At 38.0% G+C, this 25,521-nt stretch overlaps 1 protein-coding gene across 1 annotated transcript in view; it reads right to left on the minus strand.

Annotated features, from left to right (window-relative positions):
* Positions 1-25,521, minus strand: part of Exoc6b (exocyst complex component 6B) — a 629,077-nt gene that overhangs the window by 497,724 nt on the left and 105,832 nt on the right. The window contains exon 6 of the mRNA XM_008824711.3: positions 21,688-21,892. Within this exon, the coding sequence (XP_008822933.1) occupies positions 21,688-21,892 (205 nt within the window). The remainder of the gene's footprint in view (positions 1-21,687; positions 21,893-25,521) is intronic.

Raw genomic sequence — 25,521 nt, forward strand, 5'->3', positions numbered from 1 at the left:
TGACAGGGAAACGTAACTCGAAGGGCACATGGGGGGTTTTTTCTTCTCGTTTGTCTCCTTAAAAAAATGTCTTCTTTTTTTTTTTTTTTTTTTTTTTTTTTTTTTTTTGTCTTTTGTCTTTTGTCTTTTTGAGATAGGGTCTCCCTGTAGCCACAGCTGACCTGGATTCTCTATGGAGACCAGACTGCCCTTGAACTCACAGAAATCCACCTGCCTCTGCCTCTGCCTCCCAAGTACTGAGATTAAAGGCATGCACCACACACCCGCTGAAATGCCTTCCTTTTTAATATTTTATTTGTTTAAAGGAATATTCCACAATAAAAGGACTATAATCTTCAAGACACCAATGTTGACTTTGAGATCCTAAGGTATACATGATCACTGGGTTACAAAGTAAAGTTAGATCAAGAATATATCAGAATGGTTGAATCAAAGTTCACCACCAGGCTCCTTCCTCTAGCGCTTGTTTTTTCACTAGGAAGTTACTACCTCTACTTGAGAACAGATTACCTTATCCCAACTTAAATATACACAGCAAGGCTAGAGATGTAGCTCAGTAATAAATAGAATGTTTGCCTGGCATACACAAGGCTCTAGGATTGAACCCCAGCACCACCAAAAGAAAATGTGGACAAGCTTTACCATCTTTCTCAATGCACCAAATGAATGGGAAATGCATGTAAGTACATGTTTAAGTATTCTTATGATTCCCTGGCCAGTTAAGGAGACTATCAGTCCAATGCATACAGGAAATATCCAGTGATGTAGAGTATTACCTTAGCTTCTCATTCCAGCTCAGTGTGTCACAGCCATGTTCTACATAGCAGGAGGGGGGTGGGGCAAAGGTATTAAAGCCAAGGAATTAAAGCTTAAGTTCAAACTCATTTACAAGCAAAATTCTACAGCTAACCAACCCAAAGAAACTGCTTATTCTCAGCACACTTACCTCCTAACTTCATAAGGTAGAGTAGAAAAATCACTGACCATTTTCACAAAAATGTCAGCTATAAGTACAAAATCTGTAGACATTTCATCCATAGTCTGAAGTTCCAAACACTCCCTGCTAGAGGTCTTGGGTTCAAAGACAAGTAATTACAATGTGACATCTTGACTATATCAACTATTCATCCCAGAATTCCTTTCCCTATGCATTCCTAATTAAGGTAGGACACAAGAGACTTTCCTGTGCAAGATTTAGAGAATAGTGAAGTAACAGCCACTCTGTAGTTCACACATATTCACTGGTTAGGCCTGTTGGCATGGGGCAGCAGCCAGACCTACAACTGCTCTACCGTCCCCTGAATCCTGGGTCCACAGAGAAAGCATCAGCCCCTACAGGATACCCACATCATTGAGGGCAGAGAAAGCAAGAACGAATATAGTTTCAGTCCATTTTGCTGGACTCCAGCTCACATGTGGGTTCTAGCCTATCATTATCTCTTTTTCTATTCACTTTCTGTTCCTTCCAACTTAGCTGAAAACTTCAAACTCCAGCATGGAACACAAAGATAACATCCTTCTTTAGGGATGGACCCTAGAAATTGAGGGAACTCTACTACAGATTCTACTAGTCTAACTATACACTGATTTCAGAGTTCAGGACAGTTATAAACCAAGAACTGTGAATACACATACAAGAAAAAAATTTAAAACACAGGTACTTCACAAAATCTACCTAAAAAACACCAAAGTAAGTGAAAATTTTAAGCATTAACTAGAAGACTAAATGATTCCAACCTTCTAACCCTGAGACAAAATAATAGAACACAACTATATCTATCACCAACCTGTCCTAAAAGGAGTTAGCCTATTCAAGATAACAACTACAACAAAATCTAACATCCAAATATGCATTTTTTACTTCATAAATAAGTTTAAAATGCATACAATCTTTGATACTGAAGTTTTAAATATTTCTTGTACGTGTGTGCACATACATGTACTTTCACGTGTAAGGGTGCACATGCACATGGCACATATGTAAGTCAAAGAACAACCTCTGGTGTCAGTTCTCAGGAGCCCTCCATCTTTTGTTTGAGGCAGGGTCCTTCACTGGCCTGGAATTTTGCCCCTTATGCCAGGCTAGCTGGCATATGAGCTTCCAGGGATCTGCCTGCCTCCACTTCCCACCTTATCATCACTGGGATTACAAAGCCATACCACTATACACAGATGTTTATGTGGGTCTGGGGGTCAATGTTCAGGTCCTTCAAGTGCTGTACCTACAGGGCCATCTCCCTAGACTTCAAAAAATCATATATGTGTGTATATATACGCATATATATAAAATATGTATTTCAATAACTTGCTATTGTATTCAGTTTTATACTAGTCAAACATACTGTGAAAATACCAAAAATGAATATAAATATTTATGCCTATTAACAGTTATTTCTAGCCAGATTTGGGCCTATCTATATTAGTTACTTTCCTGGTGCTGTAATAAAATATATGATCAAGGCAACTTATACAAGGAAGAGTTTATTTGCCTTATGGTTCCAGAGGGAGAGTCCATAATGGTGAGGCGGGCATAGCAGCAGGAGGTAGCTGGAGCAGAAAGATGATAGATCAAATTTTCAAGCAGGCACAGGAAGCAGAGTAAAACTGGAAATCTTGCAAGGCGTAAGAAGTCTCAAAGCCCACCCCCAGTGATCTACTTTGTCCAACATGGCCGTACATTCTAAAGGTTCCAAGAACCTCCCCAAACAGCACCATGAACTGGAAATTATGTGTCCAAATATTTGGAGCCTATGGGGAACACTCATTCAAACCATCACACTATCCAAAACGAAGGAACATTAAGCAATACCAACAAAAAGATAGCTTAACTGCTAACAGAATGATGAGCTTCAATTGATGCTAAGGGAGAATCTTGAAAGACTCAGCACCTTGGCTTTTAAATATTTAGTTAGTACTAAAGGACTGAATACCTCAGGCTTTACCTCTTACCACAGGACAAGAAACTTAATCCTTCTGCTAATCATTTTTCTAAAGCAAATATAATCACTTTCAATACAATCATTTTCAATATATACTCAATAAGTTTGTTGATTAGAAGAAAAAGCATAAATGATCAAGAAAATTCACTTGATATGTCTTAAAAATTATATTCAAATTCAGAGGTATTGATGTACAAGGATATTCTTCCACCAATAAAACAGATTACTAAAGTAAAAGCATTAAGTCAGGCAAATACTATCGTTACCAACAAGTTCCAAATGCTCTTTTTGTTTCTCTTTTACAACTTTCACTACACAAAGAAGTATACAGAATGTTCCCCTTTCTGATCAATTAAAACTTTTTCTCAGTATTTGAATTTTCCATTGAGCAAGTGATCCACTTGAAACTCTAATATGATCTTTAAGAGAGAAATGGCACTGACTAGGATTTAGTGGCTGATAAGATGTGTTTGTCTCACTGCAAAATATTTTACAGGAGAGGAAACTAAGTAGAACTTTGGGCTTCAAACTTCTTTATAGGAAGTCAATACTAATATCTTAGGGAGAAGACTTCTTTTACTGAACCCACACACCGGAAGAGAGGAAAAAAACAAAAAGAGTATCTACTTTCTCAACCCAGAACCATGCTTTAAGGTTATTAAATGAAAAACGTTTTGAATGAACACTGAAAGGAAAGTACATTCTTTGGTGCTTGGGTAGAATATTAGGTAGATGCCTTTCAGACTCATCTGATGTACGGTGTTGTTTAATTCAGATGTCTCCCTAAATTCTCTGTCCTGTTGACCTATCTAATGGAGCCAATGGGGTATTGAAGTCCCCTACTATTAATGAACTGGGATTAATCTGAGTCTTAAAGTCCTGTAGTACTGTTTTTATGAAGTTGGGTGTAACAGAGTTTGGTGAATATATGTTCATGACTATAACATCTTCTTGGTCAATTGTTTCTTTGATCAAAATGAAGTGGCTCTCTTTATCTCTTCCCATTAGTTTTAGTTTCAAGTCTATTTTATCAGATATTAGAATTGCCAACGCCTGCTTTTTTTCCTAGGACCACTGGCTTGGTATATTTTTTTCCATCCTTTCACCTTAAGGTAGTGCATGTCCTTGAAACTGAGATGAGTTTCTTTTAGACAACAAAAAGATGGGTTTTGTTTCTTAATCCATTCAACTAGTCTATGTCTTTTGACTGGGGAGTAGAGTCCATTAAAGTTATTAATGAAAGATGAGTATTGATTCCTGCCATTTATATTCCTGGTCACATTCTTGGTGTAGCTGTGCATTTCCACAGTTATACCTTCATTAAGTTTCTTTCTGTAACCCCTTGGATATAGTTGTTCCTTTATTCAGCTCTTTGTATTGCTTCAAGAACTCTCTGAAGGGCTGGTTTTGTGGACATGAATTCTTTCAGCCTATTTATGTCATGGAAGATTTTTCTTTTCCCTTCGACTATAATAGACATTTTGGCTAGGTAAAGTAATCTGGATTGGCATCTGTGGTCATTTAGAATTGGGAAAACGTTGGTCTAGGCTCTTCTGGTTTTAATACTTTGCACTGAAAAGTCAGCTGTCATTCTGATGGGTTTTCCTTTATACGTGACTGTTTTTCTTTTGCAGCTTTCAGTACTGTCTCTTTGTTCTATATGCTTAGTGTTTTTACCATGATGTGTCATGGAGAGTTTTTCTGGTCTGTCTATTCGGTGTTCTATATGCTTCTTGTATTTGTATGGGCATGTCTTTCTTTACCTTGGGAAATTTTCATCTACACTCCTGTTGAAGATCTGGTCCATACCATTATCCTGAGATTCTTCTCCTTCCTGTATGTTAAGGATTCGTAATTTGGTATTTTTATGGTGTCACATAATCCTGCATATTCCATTCTTGTGTTTTGGAACTTTCTCCAAAATCAACCATATACTGCTGCACAAAAAAAATAAACCTCAACAAATACAAAAAGACTGAAATAATCTCATACATTCTATCAGACCACAATGCAATAAAGCTTAAAATCAACACCAGACAAAGCCCTAATAAAGACATGAACATATGGAGATTAAACAACACGCTCCTGAATGATGAATGGGTCAAAGGAAAAATCAAGAAAAAAATAAAAGTATTCCTGGAACGAAATGAAAAGGGCAACGCAACACAACAAAACCTTTGAGATACGTTGAAAGAAGCCCTTAGAGGAAAGTTTATACCTCTAAGTGCCTTCAATAAAAAATCAAAAAGAACACAAATAAATGACTTAACATTGCAGCTCAAGACACTTGAAAAGCAACAACAAATGAAACCCAAACCCAGCAGACAAGAAGAAATAACAAAAATCAGAGCAGAAATTAAATAGAAACAAAGAAAATACGAAGAATCAATGACTCCAAGAGCTGGCTCTTTGAAAAGATAAACAAAATTGGCAGACCCCTAGCCCAGTTAACAAAAGAAAGAAAAAGTCCCTACAAACCAAAAAACTCAGAGATGAAGGAAGAAACATCACAAGAGACACCAAAAAGATCCAGAACATTATAAGGGAATACTTTAAAAACCTATACACTACTAAATTTGAAAACCTAAAAGAAATGGACAGGTATCTAAAACCATGGGAACCACCAAAACTAAACCAAGAAGAGATCAACAGCTTAAACAGATCCATAACACAAAAAGAAATTGAAACAGTAATACAAAACCTCTCAACTAAAAAAAGCCCAGGATCAGATGGATTTACAGCAGAATTCTGCCAGATATTTAAAGAAGCTCCATATCCAATACAACTTAATTTATTCAAAAAGATAGAAATGGAGGGAGAACTTCCAAATTCCTTCTATGAAGACAGCATCACTCTAATACCAAAGGCAGGTAAAGATACAACCAAAAAAGAAAACTATAGACCCATATCCTTAATGAACATAGATGCAAAAATTCTCAACAAAATACGTGCAAACCACATACAGGCACATCAAAAGGATCATCTACAATGATCAAGTTGCTTTTATTCCAGAGACTCAGGGACGGTTCAATAAACATCATAAATCATATAAATTAGACTCAAAGACAAGAACCACATGGTCATCTCAATAGATTCAGAGAAGGCCTTTGACAAAATTCAGCATGCATTTATGTTCAAAGTCCTAAAGGGAATTAGACTAGGGGGAACATACCTCAACATAATTAAAGCCGTATACAACAAACCCACAGCCAACATCATTCTAAATGGAGAAAAACGGGAAGCATTCCCATTGAAATCAGGAACCAGAAAAGGCTGTCCACTATCTCCACTCCTTTTTAACATAGGGCTTGAAACTCTTGCAAGACCAATGAGACAAGAGAAGGAAATTAAAGGAGTAATAATTGGAAAAGAAAAGATAAAATTATCCCTTTTTTACAGAGGATATGATATTATATCTAAGAGACGTGAAAATTTCCACCAGAAAACTCCTAGAAATGATCAGCACTTTCAGTAAAGTGACAGGTTACAAAGTTAATCTACAAAAGCCTGTAGCCTTTCTATATACCAATAACAAGCAATCAGAGAAAGAGTACATAGAAACACTCCCTTTCACAATAGCTGCAAAAAAAAAAAAAAGCCTTAGAATAAATCTGAACAAAGCCAATAAAGACCTCTACAATGAAAATTTTAAATCTTTAAAGAAAGAGATTGAGGAAGACATCAGAACATGGAAGGATCTCCCATGCTCATAGATTGGAGAATTAATATTGTGAAAATGGCCATCCTACCAAAAGCCATTTATAGATTCAATGCAATGCCAATCAAAATCTCCATGACATTCTTCACAGAGTTGGAAAAACCCACCTAAGATTCATATGGAAGCACAAAAGACCTCAGACAACCAAAGGAACCCTGAGCACTAAGAGCAATGCTGAGGGATTACTATACCAGATTTTAAACTGTATTACAGAGCTATAGTCATAAAAACAACATGGTACTGGCACAAAAATGAACCCATAATCAATGGAACAAAATTGAAAACCCAAATATGAGTACATGCAATTTCAATGCTGTTGTAATGATGTGATTATTAAATAAATAATTTTTAAAAATATGTTTTGAATGAAGTAGAAACTGTATGAAATTCAGTAGTGGTTCTGAAATGTCATTTTTGCTTTTGAGCTTCCAGCATATTCCTTGTCCCCATTTCAATGAAAATGAGGTGGAAGAGAAGCAGTTTGGGTTTAAGGAAGAAACACACATCACAAAAAACACTTAAAACAAGCACTGATTGTCTCACCTGGAAACTGGAGAGGATGCATTTGTTTAAGACTTAGAATTCTTTATTTTTTTTCCACTGTATTTTATTGAATTAGATCATTAGGCCATTTAAATCCTAAACACACAATTTGCTTCACTGGTATTTAAGAGATGAATCCAGCCACATATTAGCCACTCCATCCTTGGGAGTGTAAGTTCAAATATGTGGGGAGCCGCCTGCCGTCCCTGCAGACGCCATTACAAGATGGCGCTCACATCCGGTTCATGCTGAGCAGTAAATAAGTCAGTACGCATGCCCGAAGTAATTTTCCACCTTCTAGTCTCTGCCTACCTCGTGGCGTGATATGGGCTGATGAGTTTGCAACCAATCAAGAGTTGCCACGTCCAAGACGGGCTTACTAACCTATATAAGGGCTGGGTTTCCGACATTCGGGGTCTTCGCCCTGTAAGCTTATGCTCTCCCTCTCAAGATGCATTAAAGCTTTTCTGCAGAAGGATCCTGAGTGTGCCGCGTCGTTCTTGCTGGCGAGACGATAGCGCGGGACACAAATACATGTCCTTTTTCATGTTCTCAAACCATCAGAGTGTTACTAATGACAAGATTCCAGCTCAGGCAGTTTACAACCAATTCACCAATATTTCAGCTTATACAATAACTGAATGTATTAGTCACTTTTCTGTTGCTGTGATAGAAACACTGACCTGAGCAACTTATAGAAAGAAGAGTTTATTTGAGCTTACAGTTCCAGGGGAATTACAGTCCGTTATGGCAAGGAGGCATGGTGGCTGGAGGTGTCTGGACCAGGAGCAGCAGAAGCTAAGCTCTCACATCATCATGCAGGCACAGGAAGCAAGAGAGCAACTAGAGATCTGGCAAGGCTTAAGAACTCTCTAAGCCCACCCCCAGCAACATGCTTCCTCCAGGATAGTCACACATTCTAAAACCTCCCAAAACAGCACCATCATCTGGGGACAAAATGTCCAAACACTTTGAGCCTATGGGGGACATTTTCATTCAAACCACCACACTGAACAACCAAATATCTTTCTACAATCTACACTCTGTTTCCAAAGGAAAGAAAAATGGTTTGATTAACATCAAGAAGTCTATTTTAAAATCTGAGTGCTGACCTGTTCTGGATGGAGATGGCAGCATACTGAAGAGAATTTTAAGTTGGACTCCTTTCAAAGGGTTCAGGTCTCAATTACAGAGATTTCCCAGGTTATTTCAAGGGAGAGAACTGACATTCTGGAAGAAAAGATTCTCCATCTTCTAAGTGTTTCACCATCTATTTTCTTCTTTTACTGCTCTCTGTTTTATAAACAATTCAAGAAGAGGCCACTTCTGCTCCTCTGTATCTTTCAACATGAGTCCATCTCTCTCTTCACTTTAACTCCCTCCTCCCCCATGCCTCTGTACCAGAGAAGCGCCCTACCAGAATGCAACCAAGATCTCCTCACTGCCAAGTGCAACAGATCTTTCTTCTTAACACAGCATTAGCTCCTTCGTGTTGCAGATGTCTTCTCTTTCCTAGAACCCCTTTTGGCATCCTGTGTTCTCCTGATGACAAGTGCTCACTCTTCTTCTTCACACTGCCCAGCGCTTCCCTGTATCCTTGCTAATAGGTTGTAAACTCCTCCCTTTACTCTTCTGTGACTTATATCAGAAGGGTGAAAATCCTATAGTTAGATGGACATCTTCAAACTGACAACAGCTTCTCAAAAGAAGAACAATTCCCAGCCTTTAAGCCAAGATTTGGAATTCTTTTGTTTTTTCAAAGGATAAAATAAAATGGGGCTGGAGAGATGGCTCAGCGATTAAGAACACTGGTTATTCTTGCAGAAGACCCGGGTTCAAATCCCAGCACCCACAGGGCAGCTAATACCTGTCCATAACTCCAGTTCCAGGGGATCCGACAGTCTCTTCTGTCCTCCGCGGGCGTTGCATAAGAAGAATAAAATAAACTAAGTTTATTAGTATTTACAAAAAAAACTACAGCATACAGAAATATTCAAACAATGAGAAACAATTTAAAATTCACATTTCCCAGTAAATGAACAGTCGCTCATGGAATCGTATGTAGACACTGCCCATTTAAGAACTTATTTTGCATTGAAAATGTGTTCTACCTTGAGAGAACATTCAAAGGACCTACATGAAGTACACTACACATATACTATACATATGAAGTCATTACTATGCCTTTTATTTTATTAACCTTTCTTATTCTACTTTCTAAGTATTGTAGTATGCCCACACATGCATTTATTTACATACATACATGTATGCATCACAGGCTAGAACCCACACATGATGGAGAATATGCAATTTTTCTTTCTGAGATTGGGTGACCTTGTTTACTATTATTCATGCTCAGTCCATCGATTTTCCTGTGAATTTTGGACTTCTTTTTTTTTTAATTTTAAAAAAATTAGTTTTGGTGTTGGGGAGATGGCTCAGCAATTAAGAATACTGTTCTTGCAGAAGACGCAGGTTCAAATCCCAGCACCAACCTGGCAGCTAACAACTGTCTGTAACTCCAGTTCCAGAGATCCAATGCCCTCTTTTGTCCTCTGCGTACATTGCATGACACAGGTGCACATGCATACATGTATGCAATACAAGTACACACATAAAATCAGAAGGTTTTAAAAATTACATTTTAAGCCAGGCATGGTGGCGCACGCCTTTAATCCCAGTACTTGGGAGGCAGAGGCAGACGGATCTCTGTAAGTTTAAGGCTAGCCCAGTCTTACATAGTGAATTCCAGGCCAGCTGGGGCTACAGGGAGACCCTGTCTCAAAAAGATGAAAAAAAAAATTAGTTTTTATTTTTATTTTATGTTTATCAGTGTTTTGCTTGTGTGTATGTAGGTGTACATTCATGCAATGACTGTAAAGGCCGGAAGAGGGTGTTGGATCCCTGGAACTGAAATTATAGATGGTTGTTAGCTTCCATGTGGGTGCTGAGAATCGATTCCAGGTCCTCTTCAAGAGTACCCACTGCTCTTGACTGCTGAGCCATTTCCTGAGCCCCTTTTAAATTTATTTATTTATTTATTTTTATTTTATGTGTATGAGTGTTTTTCCTGAAAGTATATAAGTGTATCCATGTGTACAATGCCTACAGAGGCTAGAAAAGGGTGTCAGATTCCCTGGAACTGGAGTTATGAAGAGTTGTTAGCTGCCGTGTGGTCCTCTACAACAGCAGCCAGTGCTCTTGACTGCTAATTCATCTCTCCAGCCCTGCGATTTCATTTTTGTTTAAGAGCTGCATAATATTCCATTCCAGGTTTTCATTATCCATTATCTGTTGATGGACATCTAGATTGGTTCCAGTTCCTTTAGTGAATAGAGCAGCCATAAACATGAGTGTACAAATATCTCTATGGTAAGATATAGAGTTCTCTGGGTGGGTATATGCCCAGGAGTGAAATAGCTGGGTCATATGTGTTAAATTTTTAGTTTATTGAGGAATTTCCAAATTGATTTCCATGATGGCTACATTATTTGCAGTCCCACCAGCAGTAAAAAAGGGTCCCTCTTTCTCCATATCGTTAGGAATTCTTTAAAGAGTTATATTATAAAATCAAATTGTGAACAATAAATGCACTTGGTTTCCATAACCAGGATATACTGTGCATCAGTGAAACTCTTCCTTGCCCATGGAACTGTAGAAGTTATACCTTCCCACCTCAAGTATAACCCAGATGATAACAATATTCTTTAGTGAGTCCTCAAGTCATCTGAGACATTCTAGAAAATAAAGGGACAAGCATAGGATCAAACAAATCTCTGGAAACAGGGAGCCTAGGGAAGAGAGTATGGTGAAAAAAAAAAATCAGCCTTTGGTGACATTATTTAAAATCGTAAGTCAGTACCATTCTGGCTGCTTTGTACTGACATGGAGTACCTTCTGCTTGTCTGGTAACTCCTCACTCTGATCTGTTCCTGAGGGTTCAGCTATGTATCAGAATCCTGGCTTACCTCTCTTTTCACTCTCTTCTATCAGTTTCTTCAATTTTTTGTTTTTTTCTTTTTTGGTTTGGTTTGGGTTTTTTGTTTTGTTTTGTTTTAGTGCCACTCATCCTTCTTACTTCTTTAAGTTCCCTACTCTTTCTGTTTTCCAAGTGAAACCCCTAAATCACTAAAGAACTAACAACTGACTGTGTGACTTATTAACCCTGTCATGAAAGTAGAGATGTCACAGTAAGGATGACCTGAGACACTATTATTTCTGGTTGCCTTGAGGAAGCATTGAGCTGTGCCTATGACATAAATGCATACTTCTTTCTAAAAAGACATCCAGAAGGCTCAAGGGATGGCTCAGAAGATAAGAGCACTGGCTGCTCTTGCAGAAGACCATGTTTGGTTCCCAGCACATGCTGACAGATAACAATGTCCCTAATCCCAGTTCCAAGGGATCCAGTGCCCTCTTCTGGCCTTCATGGGCATTGTACAACATGAATAAAATTACATATGTGCAAGCAAAACACTCATACATAGAAAAAATAAAAATAAATAAAAACAATAGTAAGAAAATAAAAATAAAAAGACATCCTGAGGAGACTCTGAACCTAAAACCCTGGATAAAAATATATCTATTGTGTAAAGGCTTGCACCCTTCTAGGATCAACTTCACAGATCTCAGCTCCATGACCTGCAAATCTTAGTCTATTCTAGAGACTCTCACCAATACAGAACCAAAGGAAATAATAACTGCAAAGTATTATTTACATGTGGGTTTTGTTATTGTTTAAAGAGAGGGAAAATACAAAGAAAAATGTCACTGCAACAAAGGAGCTACTCAAGAATCCTGGGTTCACCACAGGCTCATAGTGGCATGTAGCCAGGGTCACCTTTCCTCCTATAGGCTTGCATGTTAGTACAATCAACAGATTTCAGCCTTTCCATTTGTAGCAAGCCGTTTCTCTGTATGTCATTTGGCAGATGCGGCTATGGAGCTGCCAATTCACCCCTACAGCCCTCCATTTTAATCAGTATCACGTAAAGTTTAACACATGCTTTGAAATATGCACCAGATCCAAAGTCTTGCCTGGGAATGGGGGTGGGGTGCTTGCTGCAAAAACACATACCATCCCAGCCACTACTCCACTAGCAATTATCTTTCACCTCTGGCTGAACCAGAAGAACTGTCAACACCAACATATTGCCAACCAGGGGAGAGGTTATGGGGTTAAACAAGAAAATGGGCTAGATGCTTTGGGGTTCAGATTGACCATCTGTTAATCCTACTGGCTGCATGGAAGAAACATTCTCTTTAGTTATAAATTATAAAAAGACACAACCATACGAAATAGTGTGAGTACACTAAATTTAGCAAGGCTTTTCAAGTAGCAAACACAGCAAAAGCAAAGAAAGTCTGTGATACAACAGGCCAGCCATGTAGAAAGCTCAGATCAGAATACAGACATCAGAACACAGCAACTGTGAACATGATTTTTATAGAAGAGCAATGCAAACTCCATATACTTAAGAACAAGTTGAAAACAGATCATCTTAAAGCTATTCCTTAAACACAGAAACCAAAAAATTTCTCTCCGATAACTGTAAAATAGAAAAAAGAAAAGTAACAAGAAGCAGAGAAGTCCAGAATCTTCCCCCAATTCCCTCATATAAACCCCTAAATACATACAGACAGAGCAAGAAAGACAGACATACAGACAATAAAAGATGAATACTTTTTAAAATGTGTGAACATTCCACTTCTTCCACAAGTAAAACCCATCTCTCATAACCAATAAAACAAATAAATTTTGCTTCATGTGCCATTCATGACCTGTCTGTCAAGGCTGGTCTACACATCTGCACTGAAGAGAGTTCCAAGGCTTCATCCACAGCAGCAAGAAGTGTGTCCTGCTAAATCACATGCCTTGATGGTCACTAACAGACATACAATGACCACAGGCTGTGGTACTTCAATGCTCCACATTGTCTAAACTGATGTTCTCCAAAAAGGGTTATGTGTACCTCAACCATTATGCAAAAATAATCCAATACTATTTGTAACTTTTATTTTTCATATTAAATAGAGAAAAAAAAACACAAAAGTTTACTAGCCTTTGATGAAATATACTGAAACCCATACTTGCATACACACTAAGGAAAGACCCTTGGTGCAGAATGTGGGAAAGTAACACATTTTCTGATTTTATTTCCATTCATTGTGAAATGGAAACAATCACTAGAGAGGTTAAAAACCAAGAGGAGGGTAAAGAGGGATCAAAGACTGACAGAACAAAGATATGAGACCAGGCACAGGGAAGCAGTAGTGTCAACAGGGGAAATGAACTTTCCTATAGACCTAAAATAACAGCAGTGTAGAAAGGTAAACACATACAGCATAAGGAGTAAGTGTGGAAGGCCAATAGCTTCTACTTAGCAGCTCTCAGTTTTCTATAACAATTAAGAAGTAAGCATGCATGCAAAGAAAAGGGGGCATTTCTTCACAAAGATATAAATTCTTCACCAAAGTAAAATGACCTTTCATGTCCCACAGAGTATTAATATTTAACTAAACTGCAATTTTATGCTTATTTCTACTCTCTCCACCTGTTTCAACTCATAATTAGAACATCTTTCACTTTTGCATTGTCCCCCATTTTTTCTGTACTATTGTGTTACAGGAATAAGGAAAGAAGTGACAAAAGTATACCAAAATCAAACTTGATGGTGCGCACTTGAAACCATAGCGCACAGAAGGCTAAGTCAAAGCCAGACTGGGCTACACAATGAGACCCTGCCTCAAAATAACGCATATAAGAAGTCATAGCTAAGCCAATGTTTGGAAATATAACTTTATCCAACTTTACTACTGCCCCCCCCCAAATTCAGTGTCCTTTGACACCTGTCTACCTACTATGTAAACTAGGTAATGCAGAAGTTACATTTTGAACCTATATGTCAATGTGTCTGTGACACACTAATGGTACAAAATTAAACTCAGATACAGTCATAACTTTATTCAACCTTTTCTACTATGTATATTCCAAAAATCATGAGAAAACTAAAATGGAACATCTCAGGATATATCAGATTCTGATACTAATACTTGACCTTAATAATCTCAATAATCCCACAGGGGATATATAATTGAATGCATTTCAGAGAGGGTCCACACTCCCTGGCATTACATGAGAAATGCATGTGTCTGTGATAATTTTTTTAAAGACAGGGTTCATGACTTTTATTAGATTTCTGAAAGGTTTAAGTTCCTAAACTGTTGACAGACTCTGCTATGGACTGCTCCTATCTGTAATACTCATAGACCAAACTGCTTAAAGACTTGCTAAGAAAGTTAAAAGGAGCAACAAACACTTCAGTCATCGCATTCTTCATGGAGGGGCCGAGAGATCCGCATGTTTAACAACTAGGAAAAGCTGAAGTCATTGTTTTAGGAAGAAAGCTGTACTGTTTCCTGGCATTTGCTTGTTTTCTTACATGTTTATTTAGAAGTAAGGGAAAGGAACAAATTAGTAACAGACTTTAGCCTAAGTAAAAAATGTCAGGGGCTGGAGAGATGGCTCAGCAGTTAAGAGCACTGACTGCTCTTGCAGAGGACCTGGGTTCAATTCCCAGCACTCACATGTCAGCTACAAACCATTCTTAACTCCAGTTCCAGGGGAATCTGAAGACCTCTTCTGACCTCCACGGCATTGCATGACACGGGTTCACTCACATACATGCAGGCAATACACAAATATACATAAAAAAATAAAAATAATAAATAAAAAAATAAATGAATGGCTGTCCCCTGATAACCTTGGAACCAGGCCAACTCCAATTCCTCTGCCTCAGATCCCTGGACTAGCTTCCTAACTCAGACTAGCTAAACCTCCTAGCATAGATTGCTAAGTCCCTCCTCAAGTGTTCCCCAACACCATTGTCTACAAGCTCCTGACCTGCCTGATAGACAGGCCCATCTAATACTCTGATAAGTCAGATCCCACCCACTGCATCTCTATTCCATTCCTCTACAGTTTCAACATTTCTACCTTGTCTCCTGCTAGCCTTGGACCCAAGCCCACTCCAATTCTTCTGCCTCAGATCCCTGGACCAGATTCCTAACTCAGACTAGCTAAACCCCCTAGCATAGATTCCACTGGCTCTTGATCTGTCTGACATAGTCCACCTACTACCCTGACTAGGACATAAAAAATATTAAAAAAAAATAATGTCATAGTAATGAAAAACAGGTGCTCCTCATTCTCAGACTACATGGTACTAGGATAAAATTGTCATATTTAAGAACAGTGGGGCTCTCAAAAGTAGACTAAAATCACCATGGCTCAAACTAGCCCTTATCCTGTAACCCTTAAAGCCTTTACATAAAGTCTAAGCTAAAAATTAGCTTCCTATATACTGCATTAAATGCAGAGAGGAGGGAGGGACGGAGGGAGGGATGGAGGGACGGAGGGAGGGAGGGAAAAAGATCAACCACCAAGACTAAAAGAATTTTTGAGAGAATTAGAGCTATTTCCAGTTTTTGCTCCTGAATAAATGTTTTAAAGAACTTAAACATAAAACTTATCTTTAAAATTAGAGGCAATATACTTATTAAATTAAAGGACTCATGAATTCTACATTGTTCTTTGCCTCCTCTTCTCTGAAAAGAAAATCACAATGAGTTCCTAAGCATAAATCAAAGATTTCATTTGTTCACTCAGGGCTAGCATGAATTATAAGTTCAAAATCCACTGGATACAGAACTTTAATATGGGAAAAATTAGAAGATTCTGGAGAAGGACTGTGGTAATAGTTGCACAAAATGTGTATGTATTTAATGTATAATTAAGATTAATAAGCCTACTACTCTTACAGAGGATCTGAGTTCAGTTCCTAGTACCCATACTGAACTGCTTATAACCTCCTGTAACTCCAATTCCAGGGGACTTGACACCCTCTTCTGACTTCCACAGGCACCTGTGCTACCATGCACAGACACACAAACATACACACACACACACACACACACACACACACACACATACATACATAATACACACACTATTAAAAATAAAACAAAATCTTGGGGCTGGAGAGATGGCTCAGTGGTTAAGAACACTGGTTGTTCTTGCAGAAGATCCAGGTTCAAATCCCAGCACCCACATGGCAGCTAACAACTGTCCGTAACTCCAGTCCTAGGGGATCCGACAGCCTCTTCTAACCTCCGTGGGCATTGCATGACACAGGTGCACTTACCTATATGCAGGCAATACATGCATACAAATAAAATAAAAATAATTTTAAAAAACTGTAAGAATTGTAAACTTAAAATAATAATGAAGATGCTATTTTATCTTATGTATATTTTACCACAAGTTAAAAAAATATTTTTGTTATTTTTGTGTGTGTGTGTGTGTGTGTGTGTGTGTATTGCCTGCATGTAGGTAAGTGCATCCATGTCATGCAATGCCCACAGAGGACAGAAGAGGTTGTTGGATCCCCTGGGATGGGAGTTACAGACAGTTGTTGGCTGCCATGTGGGTGCTGGGATTCAAACCCATATCATCTTCAAGAACAGCCAGTGTTCTTAACCACTGAGCCATCTCTCCAGCCCCTATTCTACCACAATTTTTAATTTGCTGCTATACATATAGGTAAAGAGGCAACATAAAACTATACCTAACTGAAAAGAATTCATGTGAGTCCAAAGATATATTTCATCTTGAGATATAAAAGTTGAATATAAAAGAAAATGAGCACTTCTTCAAATTCTTAGTGCAAGGCTGTATGCTACATTCTATAAGGGCAAAAGAGGAACCTATTCAGCCACATGTCTCACAGAAACTGTCAGTAAATGCACAGCATCTTCAGTTCCACTTTCTGGAGTCCATCCTAACTGCAGGCTCCCCACCTTCAAACACCTTCCCCAAATTCCCTGTATCATCCAGCATTCTACAGGTAGGCCTTTTTGATTGAAAGTTTACTTTATTCATGGAAATATGCCACAGCACAAAATATACTTTAACCATCAGCACTATAAAACTTCCAAATCACAAAGGCCCTTCTATTTCCTACTTCCTTCCAAGTCTTCTCGCTGGTATAGAGGGCAATGATCTGCAAAGACAGGGTACACTGATTTCTAAAATAATATTTTCCCTTTTGTTTTCTTGTCTTCTGAAACAGGGTCTCTTTGTAGCCCCAGCTGGCCTGGAATTCACTATGTAGACTAGGCTGGCCTTGAACTCACAGAGCTCTGCCTGCCTCTGCCTCCCAAGTGCTGGGACTACAGGCATGCACCACCATGCCTGGCTTACTTTCCCTGTTTTTAAAAATATTCAAATAAGGGGCTGGAGAGACGGCTCAGTAGTTAAGAGCACTGACTGTTCTTGCAGAGGACACAGGTTCGATTCCCAGCACCCACATGGCAGCTATGAACTGTCCTTAAGTCCAGTTCCAGGGGAATCTGAAGCCATCTTCTGACCTTCGTGCCAATGCACGACACGGGTGCACTCACATACATGCAGGCAATATATTTATACATATAAAATTAAAATTAAACATTTAAAAATATTCAAATAAATCCATTAGCATTGGTGTGAGTGTGTGTGTGTGTGTGTGTGTGTGTGTGTGCGCGCGCGCGCAGGTGCATGCATTGCATGTGTTTGTGGGAACACATGCATGTATGCATGCAAGAAGAGACCAGAAGTTGACATCAGGTATCTTCCACAGGAGATCTTCACCTTAATTTTTGAGACATGGTCTCTCCTTGAACCTGAAACTTACTAATTCACTAAACTAGCTAGCTAGTGAACCCCAGGGATCCTTGTCTCTACCCCCCCTTTCTCTACCAGGCTTTTACATGGGTGCTGGGGATCTGAATTCAGGTCCTCACATCTGTGAAGCAAGCACTTTACCAAGCTATCTCTCCAGTTCCCACACCGCTTTGGTTTAATAGCTAACCACATTCAGATGCCTCAATGGTCTGACTGATTGCAAATTTAAGCAATCTCTCTATAACTTGTATTTATGTAACTTCTCCCTATCTCTGTCTCTGTCTCTCTATCTCTCTGTCTCTCTCTGTGTCTCTCTCTCTCTCACACACACACACACAAGCTGTTTCACTTATTGTAACAATTTGTTCATAGTTAAGTGTCTATGAAATAATTCAGACATAAAAGTAAATAAAATAAATACCATGAATTTATCATGCAGTTTGAGAAATGAAGGCATTAGATAAATACAAAACCAAGAAAAAAGGTGAATATAAAATAAATCTAAGAACACTTGACCTACTTCTCCATGCTGTGGGTGTTCATTCTGCTTAAAGTCCTGCATGGTGACAACAAATCATCCCAAAGTTCAGTTCTTTAAAAAACAGTTACTGAAGGGAGCAGGAGAGATGGGTCAGCAGTTAAGAACACTGGCTGTTCTTGCCAAAGACCCGGGTTCAAATCCCACCATCTGCATGGCAGCTAACAACTGTCTGTAACTCCAGTTCCAGGGGATCCAACAGGGGATCTGTCCTCCGTGGGCAATGTACAATACAGGTGCACTTACTTACATGCAGGCAATACACACATACAAGTAAGATAAAAATAATAAATAAAATATATAGAAAAAAACCCAATTACTGAAGTGGCTGCAAAGATGACTCAGTGGTCAAGAGCACTGGCTGCTCTTCCAGAAGACCCAGGTCTGTTCCCTGCACCCACATGACAGCCAAGAACCATCTATAACTCCAGTTTCAGGGGAATCTGATGCCCTCTTCTGGCCTCTATGGGCATTGCACACAATCAGTGCACCTACAGACATGCAGGCAACTGATTATGACTAGTTATAATCAGATATATACATATTAGAGATGCATGCGCCAACATCTCAGTGTTATGAGCAAAATCAATGAGTCTTTCTGTAAGAAACAGTATATTTTAAAATGAAATGGAGATCTTTTTTAAAGGTTAAAAACTCATTCAATTTTATATCTTACAGGGCTTCAACTGAGTTCAATATTGTATAACAGTATTAATTCAACAGCGAACCTAAAAATTTTATAGTCACTTTTGAAAGAGATGTATCTTTGCTCTGGAAACTGTTAATGAGTATGTTAAAGCTGTAATGAAATGTTTTTTCTAAAAATAAATAAATAAATAAGAAATACAGAAATCCCCCTCCTACATAAATCAATTCTTTAACAAGTGAGTTCCAGAAATCAGTTTCAAGGTAAAAACTGTAAACAATTAACAAAAAGTTCTTTAGGCAGTTTTTCAAACCACATGAAGTTAAAACACATAATTCCAAAATAAGGTATACACAGTAAGCACACAGGATGAAGATCAACAGAAAATGGTGAAAGATAAAATGCCAGATTCTCTCCTTCAGGAAAGAAGTAAGAGCATTCTACCCATGAGAGACAGAGTGAAGATTCAGCTAATGACCAGAGAGTGCCAACGACTAGCTACATTCACCAAAGTCTTCATAGGGGTAGACTGAGGTGACTGTCTCAACCTTTCATGTCACTAAATTTCATTTTCATAAATGGACTGTGCCTACAAGTAGCAAAGTAGGGCATCCCTGCTGTCCCTTAAGAATATTCTTATTCTCTTGCACACACAACAGTCTAAGTCCCTAAATCACCACTATGAAATTAAAAAATCACAAATCAATAAACAATATTTGGGGATTCACATAAATAAGGAATAAACCACTTCTCCCTCTTTTCCAACATCTATGAATTCATACATATATTTAGTAAGCATCTACTATGTATAAAGTATGTATCTTTCTTACTTTCCAGGTACTACAAAGGACTGAAAAATACATGAACTGAATAGTCAAAGTCAGTTCTCAAAGAAGAAAGTAAAACAGCTAATAATTTACTAGTTTACAAAGACTGAGTACCACCGTAAACACATTCCTCCCAACTTTACCTGAATTCTGTAAAAGATCTAACTTTGACAAGTTTGAATTTGAATAAGTTTCTTCTATTCCTTAGGCATTTAATTTTTGAGATAATTAGGGAATGAAATCAGCTAAATCCAAGTCAAATGAGATAGTAAGATTCATAACAGAATTTTCTCTCAGCAAAGGAAAGTAAATTTCTCAAGCAGGGAATCAAGAAAAAGCAATCTTTTTTAAAATGGTAGCTTTCAAGCAGGACATGGTGGCGCACGCCTTTAATCCCAGCACTCAAGAGGCAGAGACGGGTGGGATCTCTGTGATTTCAAGGCCAGCCTAGTCTACATAGTGAGCTCCAGGACAGTTGAGGCTACAGGGAGACCCTGTCTCAGAAAAGACCAAAAAGAAAGGTATCTTAAGTAGCTTCCAGTTGGACTTAGTAGTGCCTGCAATCCCAGCAAATAGGGAGGCTGAGACAGGAAGATCTGAAACTTAAGCTTTGCACTTTTAAAAGTATAACACCAATAAAATTTAAAAAAAAAAAATCCATGCCTCATGAAAAAGTTGGCAAATCTCTTCTACAGTATCAAACAGACATCTGAACTAATATTATCAATACAAGTGGAAACCTAAAATAATGATTTCAAATGTAACTTCACAAAAGAAATACAAATTACCTGTTTGAGAACATTTGTCTACAAAACCAAAAAAACATTTTCCATAAACAACTAAATCTATTATTGTAGGCTACATCATCAGCTATGTTAAAATGTTTTAATAGGGGCTGGAGAGATGGCTCAGCAGTTAAGAATACTGGTTGTTCTTGCAGAAGACCCAGGTTCAAATCCCAGCACCCACATGGCAGCTAACAACTGTCTGTAACTCCAGTTCCTCTGTCCTCCGAGGGCATTGCACGACACGGGCGTACTTACCTACATACAGGCAATACACACATACACATTAAAAATAAATAAGTAAATCAATTTTTTAAAAAGTTTTAATAAAATCAATATGACTTAAGCTTTAAGAGCAAGGGAATCACTATTGCTCTTTTATTCACAATGACAAAAGAGGCATTCCTTGTGGCTTTAATGACTTAGAGATGACGATATTTAAAGGAAAAAATTCCTAACACATTTGTAATTTATAAGCTGTAAATAAATCCCTTTCTTCAATCATAATCCACAAAATTTCCCAGCAGACCTTTCTGCCACTAACACTTATTGGCATCAAAAATATTTATGTATAACAAGATACCTTGATAACAGAATAATCAACCAAAGGCACATGCAACACAATTTATGCCATTAACTAAAAGGAGAATGTTAAAATACTTTATACTTTATATAATATCCAAAGTCAAAGGAAACAGTCATTTAAAAAAAAAAAACATTAAATTTCCTTCAACGCGAATATGAACCATCACAACCAGTCACTGTTTATGGAACAACAGAGTAAAGCAATACAATAGTAAATAGTCCGTTACTCTGTTAAGATAATAAAAAAAAAACCATATAATTCATGGGATCCCATTAAAAAGTAAAAGACTTTCCTAAGAAGCCATTAAGACGCAGAGCAAAGAGAAACCTGTGTTTAACTGAATACTTGCGAAGCCACTGACCAACCTGTCACACCCAGAACGTACTTGCTTCATGGCAGTCTCTCCAATTTTGTCTGAATGCTTGCGGATGCTCTCCAGAAAGTCTTTAAGATCAGACATAGAAACATCTTTTATCTCTTCCCGAAGCTTAGGGATATTATCCACCATCACCTTGCAGAACCGATAGTGGCTTACTTGAGGCAGATAGGTATGTTCTAGATGTTCCAGAGTTTTCAGTGCAGGATAATGTCTGCAAAAGAAATTGATCATCTTTAGTTAAACTTAGTCTTCTTTAGGGTGACAAATATATTACTCAGAAAAAAATTCTAATCTGTTAGTTTTCACTATATATTAAGAAAAATCCAATACTGAGTTTTAGTGATAACATCATGGAAAAATTCAATTATTAAAAATTAATATATGCTGTAAAAGACTAGTAAAATAAAAAAAAGATTTTATACAAAGAATACATGAATATATCTCCCAATGAAATTAATTATATAAAGATTGAAAAAAATCTCAATGTCAAAATAAATCATTCTATAAAATCCACAAGCTAGACTTCCAAAGCTTGGCAAACTGTGTATACATGAGTGAGTGTATGTGTACCTGTGACTTATCTATCCAAAATCATTCTAAAACATCCCAGGATTTCAGCGAAATTAACCAAAGGAGAACAATACATGGAGAAATGCCCAGCAATGAAACCTGCTCAACAGAGGCACTGCTGCATTCTTGCCCAACACACTTCCATCACCTCACCTCCAATTCCCCTGGTCCTGGACATTAGTCCTAGCTAGTCCTAATAACTGGCATCTTCACTGACATACCCAAGGTTCCAGAACAATGATGGAAGAAAGGTAGAAAAAATATTTTGGAAAAAATGAGGTTTGAATACTTTCCAGGTTTATAGAAATTTGACCTACAGACCCATAAAGCTAAACAAGCCACAAGCAGGATAAATACCCACATGCAAGCACACATCCACGTATTTGCACCAAAGTGCACAAAATCAAACTGCTAAAATCAAATGAAAGACAAAGACCATTTGGAGAAAAGCCACATTACACAGAGAGTAATCAGTAAGACTATTCACACACTTCCTCAGAAACAAGCCAAAAGACAGTGAATTAGAGAGAAAGTTAGGGAAAATGAGGCCAATCAGAGAAAAGGGCCTTTTAAAAAAAAAGGATGCTTCTTGTTCCCAGAGTAGCTTTTTACTCCCCCACAGTGAGCTTTTTGCAACTGTTACATTAACCAAATGGAAAATTTATGGCTAATCACTAACAGCAGAATTAAAAAGCCTGCCAGTAGGGGGGAAGATAGAACACACCAAAGGGAGGGTATCTCCAGTGACACCAATGAGGGAGGAGAGGAGGGAGTTAGGAAAGAGGAGGGCCCCAGGATCCTATAAAGACTCAGAGCACCTGATCTAAATTCTCATTTCTGGGGGCCTTCTCCCAACCCAATGGGAACTGTTGGTTTACAACAATAAAGTTCGTCATTTCTACACTCCTCTCTCTCAAAAATGTTTACCAGTCCTCTGTGCCTATAATTTCCTTGGGTCTGATCACCCCCTTGCTCCTGCTTTAAAGTTTATGGGTCTCTTGGGCTAGCTCCCTGCTATACTCTGCTCCCAACACTCTCCCTCCTAGTCTCCACAACCTCCTGAGCACTACACTCTTAACTGCCATTTCTGTGGTAGCCATGGTTGTAGTCCCTTGGCAGCTCTGCTCTTGGTTATCACTTGTACAGCCGGGGCAGTAGCAGCTCCTAGGTCATCTCTCTCCTTCTGCCTGTCTAACCTATTTAACTAGCTGCCCCTGCTGCAGTGATCAAACCACACCTGCAGTGTTCTCACAGCTCCTTTGTGCTTGCCCCATTCCTTTTCCTGTGCTGGTGTCTTCTGCCTTCCCTGGATATTCAATTCTTTGTTTATCCCACTGAATGAAATGGACAACCACCCCCACCACAAAACCCCACAACAAAGTGATTTAGTGTGTGCAACTATACTAGCATTCTACCAACATGAAAACACTGTCAGGAGCTAGAGAGACGGCTCAACAGTCAAGAATACTGACAGCTCTTGCAGAGTACCTCTAGGTTCCATTCCCAGCACCCATGTAGCAGCTAAAAAACATCCCAGGGGATCCAGTGCCCTCTTCTGACCTCCAAGGGCATTGCACCACATGAGTGCACTTAATTATATAGGCAAAACACTCATAAGTATAAAATAACAATAAATAAATAAACCCAAAAAAATGTTTTTAATGTTTTCAAGACCTGGAATGTAGTATAGCTGGCAGAGTATTTTTCAAGCATACACAAAGCTCTGGGTTTGATCCCCAACACCACATGATCTAAGCACAGTGAGCACAGCACTGAGCAGGTAGAAGATCAGAACAAGTTTAAGGTTGTCCTCAGTAACACAGTAACTTCAAGGCTAGTTTGGACTACATATTGTAATTGCTGGGAGAGGGAGAGATGGTCTTTTTTAAGGGTGTAATGCAAGATAGGTTAACCAGGTTCTAGGTTCCAGTGGATGAAACATACCAAAGGACATTTGGGGACACAAACTTGACTCAATAGGCCTTAATATATATGATGGAATACATTAAATCCATCGTGGGCCTATAAGAGAGGAAGGGGATCTAAACATGATCAAAATACATTGTATGAAATTCACACACAAAAAATCAATTTAAAAAAACAAACAACAAAAAAAAACGATGGTATATAAAAAAAACAACTTGACTTTTTTTTCTTTTTTTTCTTTTCTTTTTTGAGAAGTATCTCTCTGTAGCCCCAGCTGGCCTGGAACTCTATGTAGACCAAGCTGGACTAGAGCTCACAGAAACCATCCTGCCTCTGCCCACCAAATACCGGAATCAAAGGTTTGTACCAGCACACCCAGCAACAATGTGATTTTTTTTTTTTTAGATAAAGGTAAAATAAAGACTTTCAAAAATATTGTATTTCTGGGAGAATTCTCAGTCATCGGATTGATCAAAAAAACGGTGGTAAAGAACTTGGCTCTGTATAAAAGAATGCAAAGTACCAGAAGCACTTCATATATGGATAAATATAAGACTTTTTCATCTTACTTTTAAATTTTTTAATGTAAAAGATGGCTTACAACAAAAATAAAAGTGTGTTATAGGCACCATACCATATTCTGAAATAAGATCAATGACAACAATAACACCAGCAAAGGGGTGGTAAAACAGAAGTATATTTTTCAATTTTTAACTGACAAATAATCACTACTCATGTTTAGAAAAGTCCACGTAAACAATAGGTAATGATTAAATCTAAGGAGTATTTCCATTTAATGGAAGTACAGATACAAGAGCCTTGCGTTGTACGTGATTTTGTCATAATTATTTAAAGATCAACTGTATGTTAAAGAACATATTATAAAATTAGAAGCAATCATTTTAAAGAAATAAAAAAGAAAAAAAGTAAAGCAAAGAGGTATAGATAATAAGGCATTAAGAAAGCAAGAAGCAATCTTTAAATATAGTTGACTGATGGAAAAGAAAGCATATACAGAGAGAAAGAATAAAAGAACAAGTCAAAAATAAATTGGGAAATAAATTTTGAGTCCTATACTGATAATTGCACTAAATATAAAAGATCTAACTATTTGAATTAAAAACCAGAGATTTTTAATCACTTATGATCTTTTTTAAAGTAATAAGATTAAGGGACTGGAGAGATAGCTCAGCAGTTAAGAACAATGGTTGTTCTTGCAGAAGACCTGGGTTTGAATCACAGCACCCACATGGCAGCTAACAACTGTCTATAACTCCAGTCAGTCCCAGGGGATATGACAGCCTCTACTGACCTCCATGGGTGCACTTACCTACACGCAGGCAA

The sequence above is a fragment of the Nannospalax galili genome, unplaced genomic scaffold, assembly GCF_000622305.1.
Source record: "Nannospalax galili isolate Female #2095 unplaced genomic scaffold, S.galili_v1.0 scaffold389, whole genome shotgun sequence".
NCBI lineage: Eukaryota > Metazoa > Chordata > Mammalia > Rodentia > Spalacidae > Nannospalax > Nannospalax galili.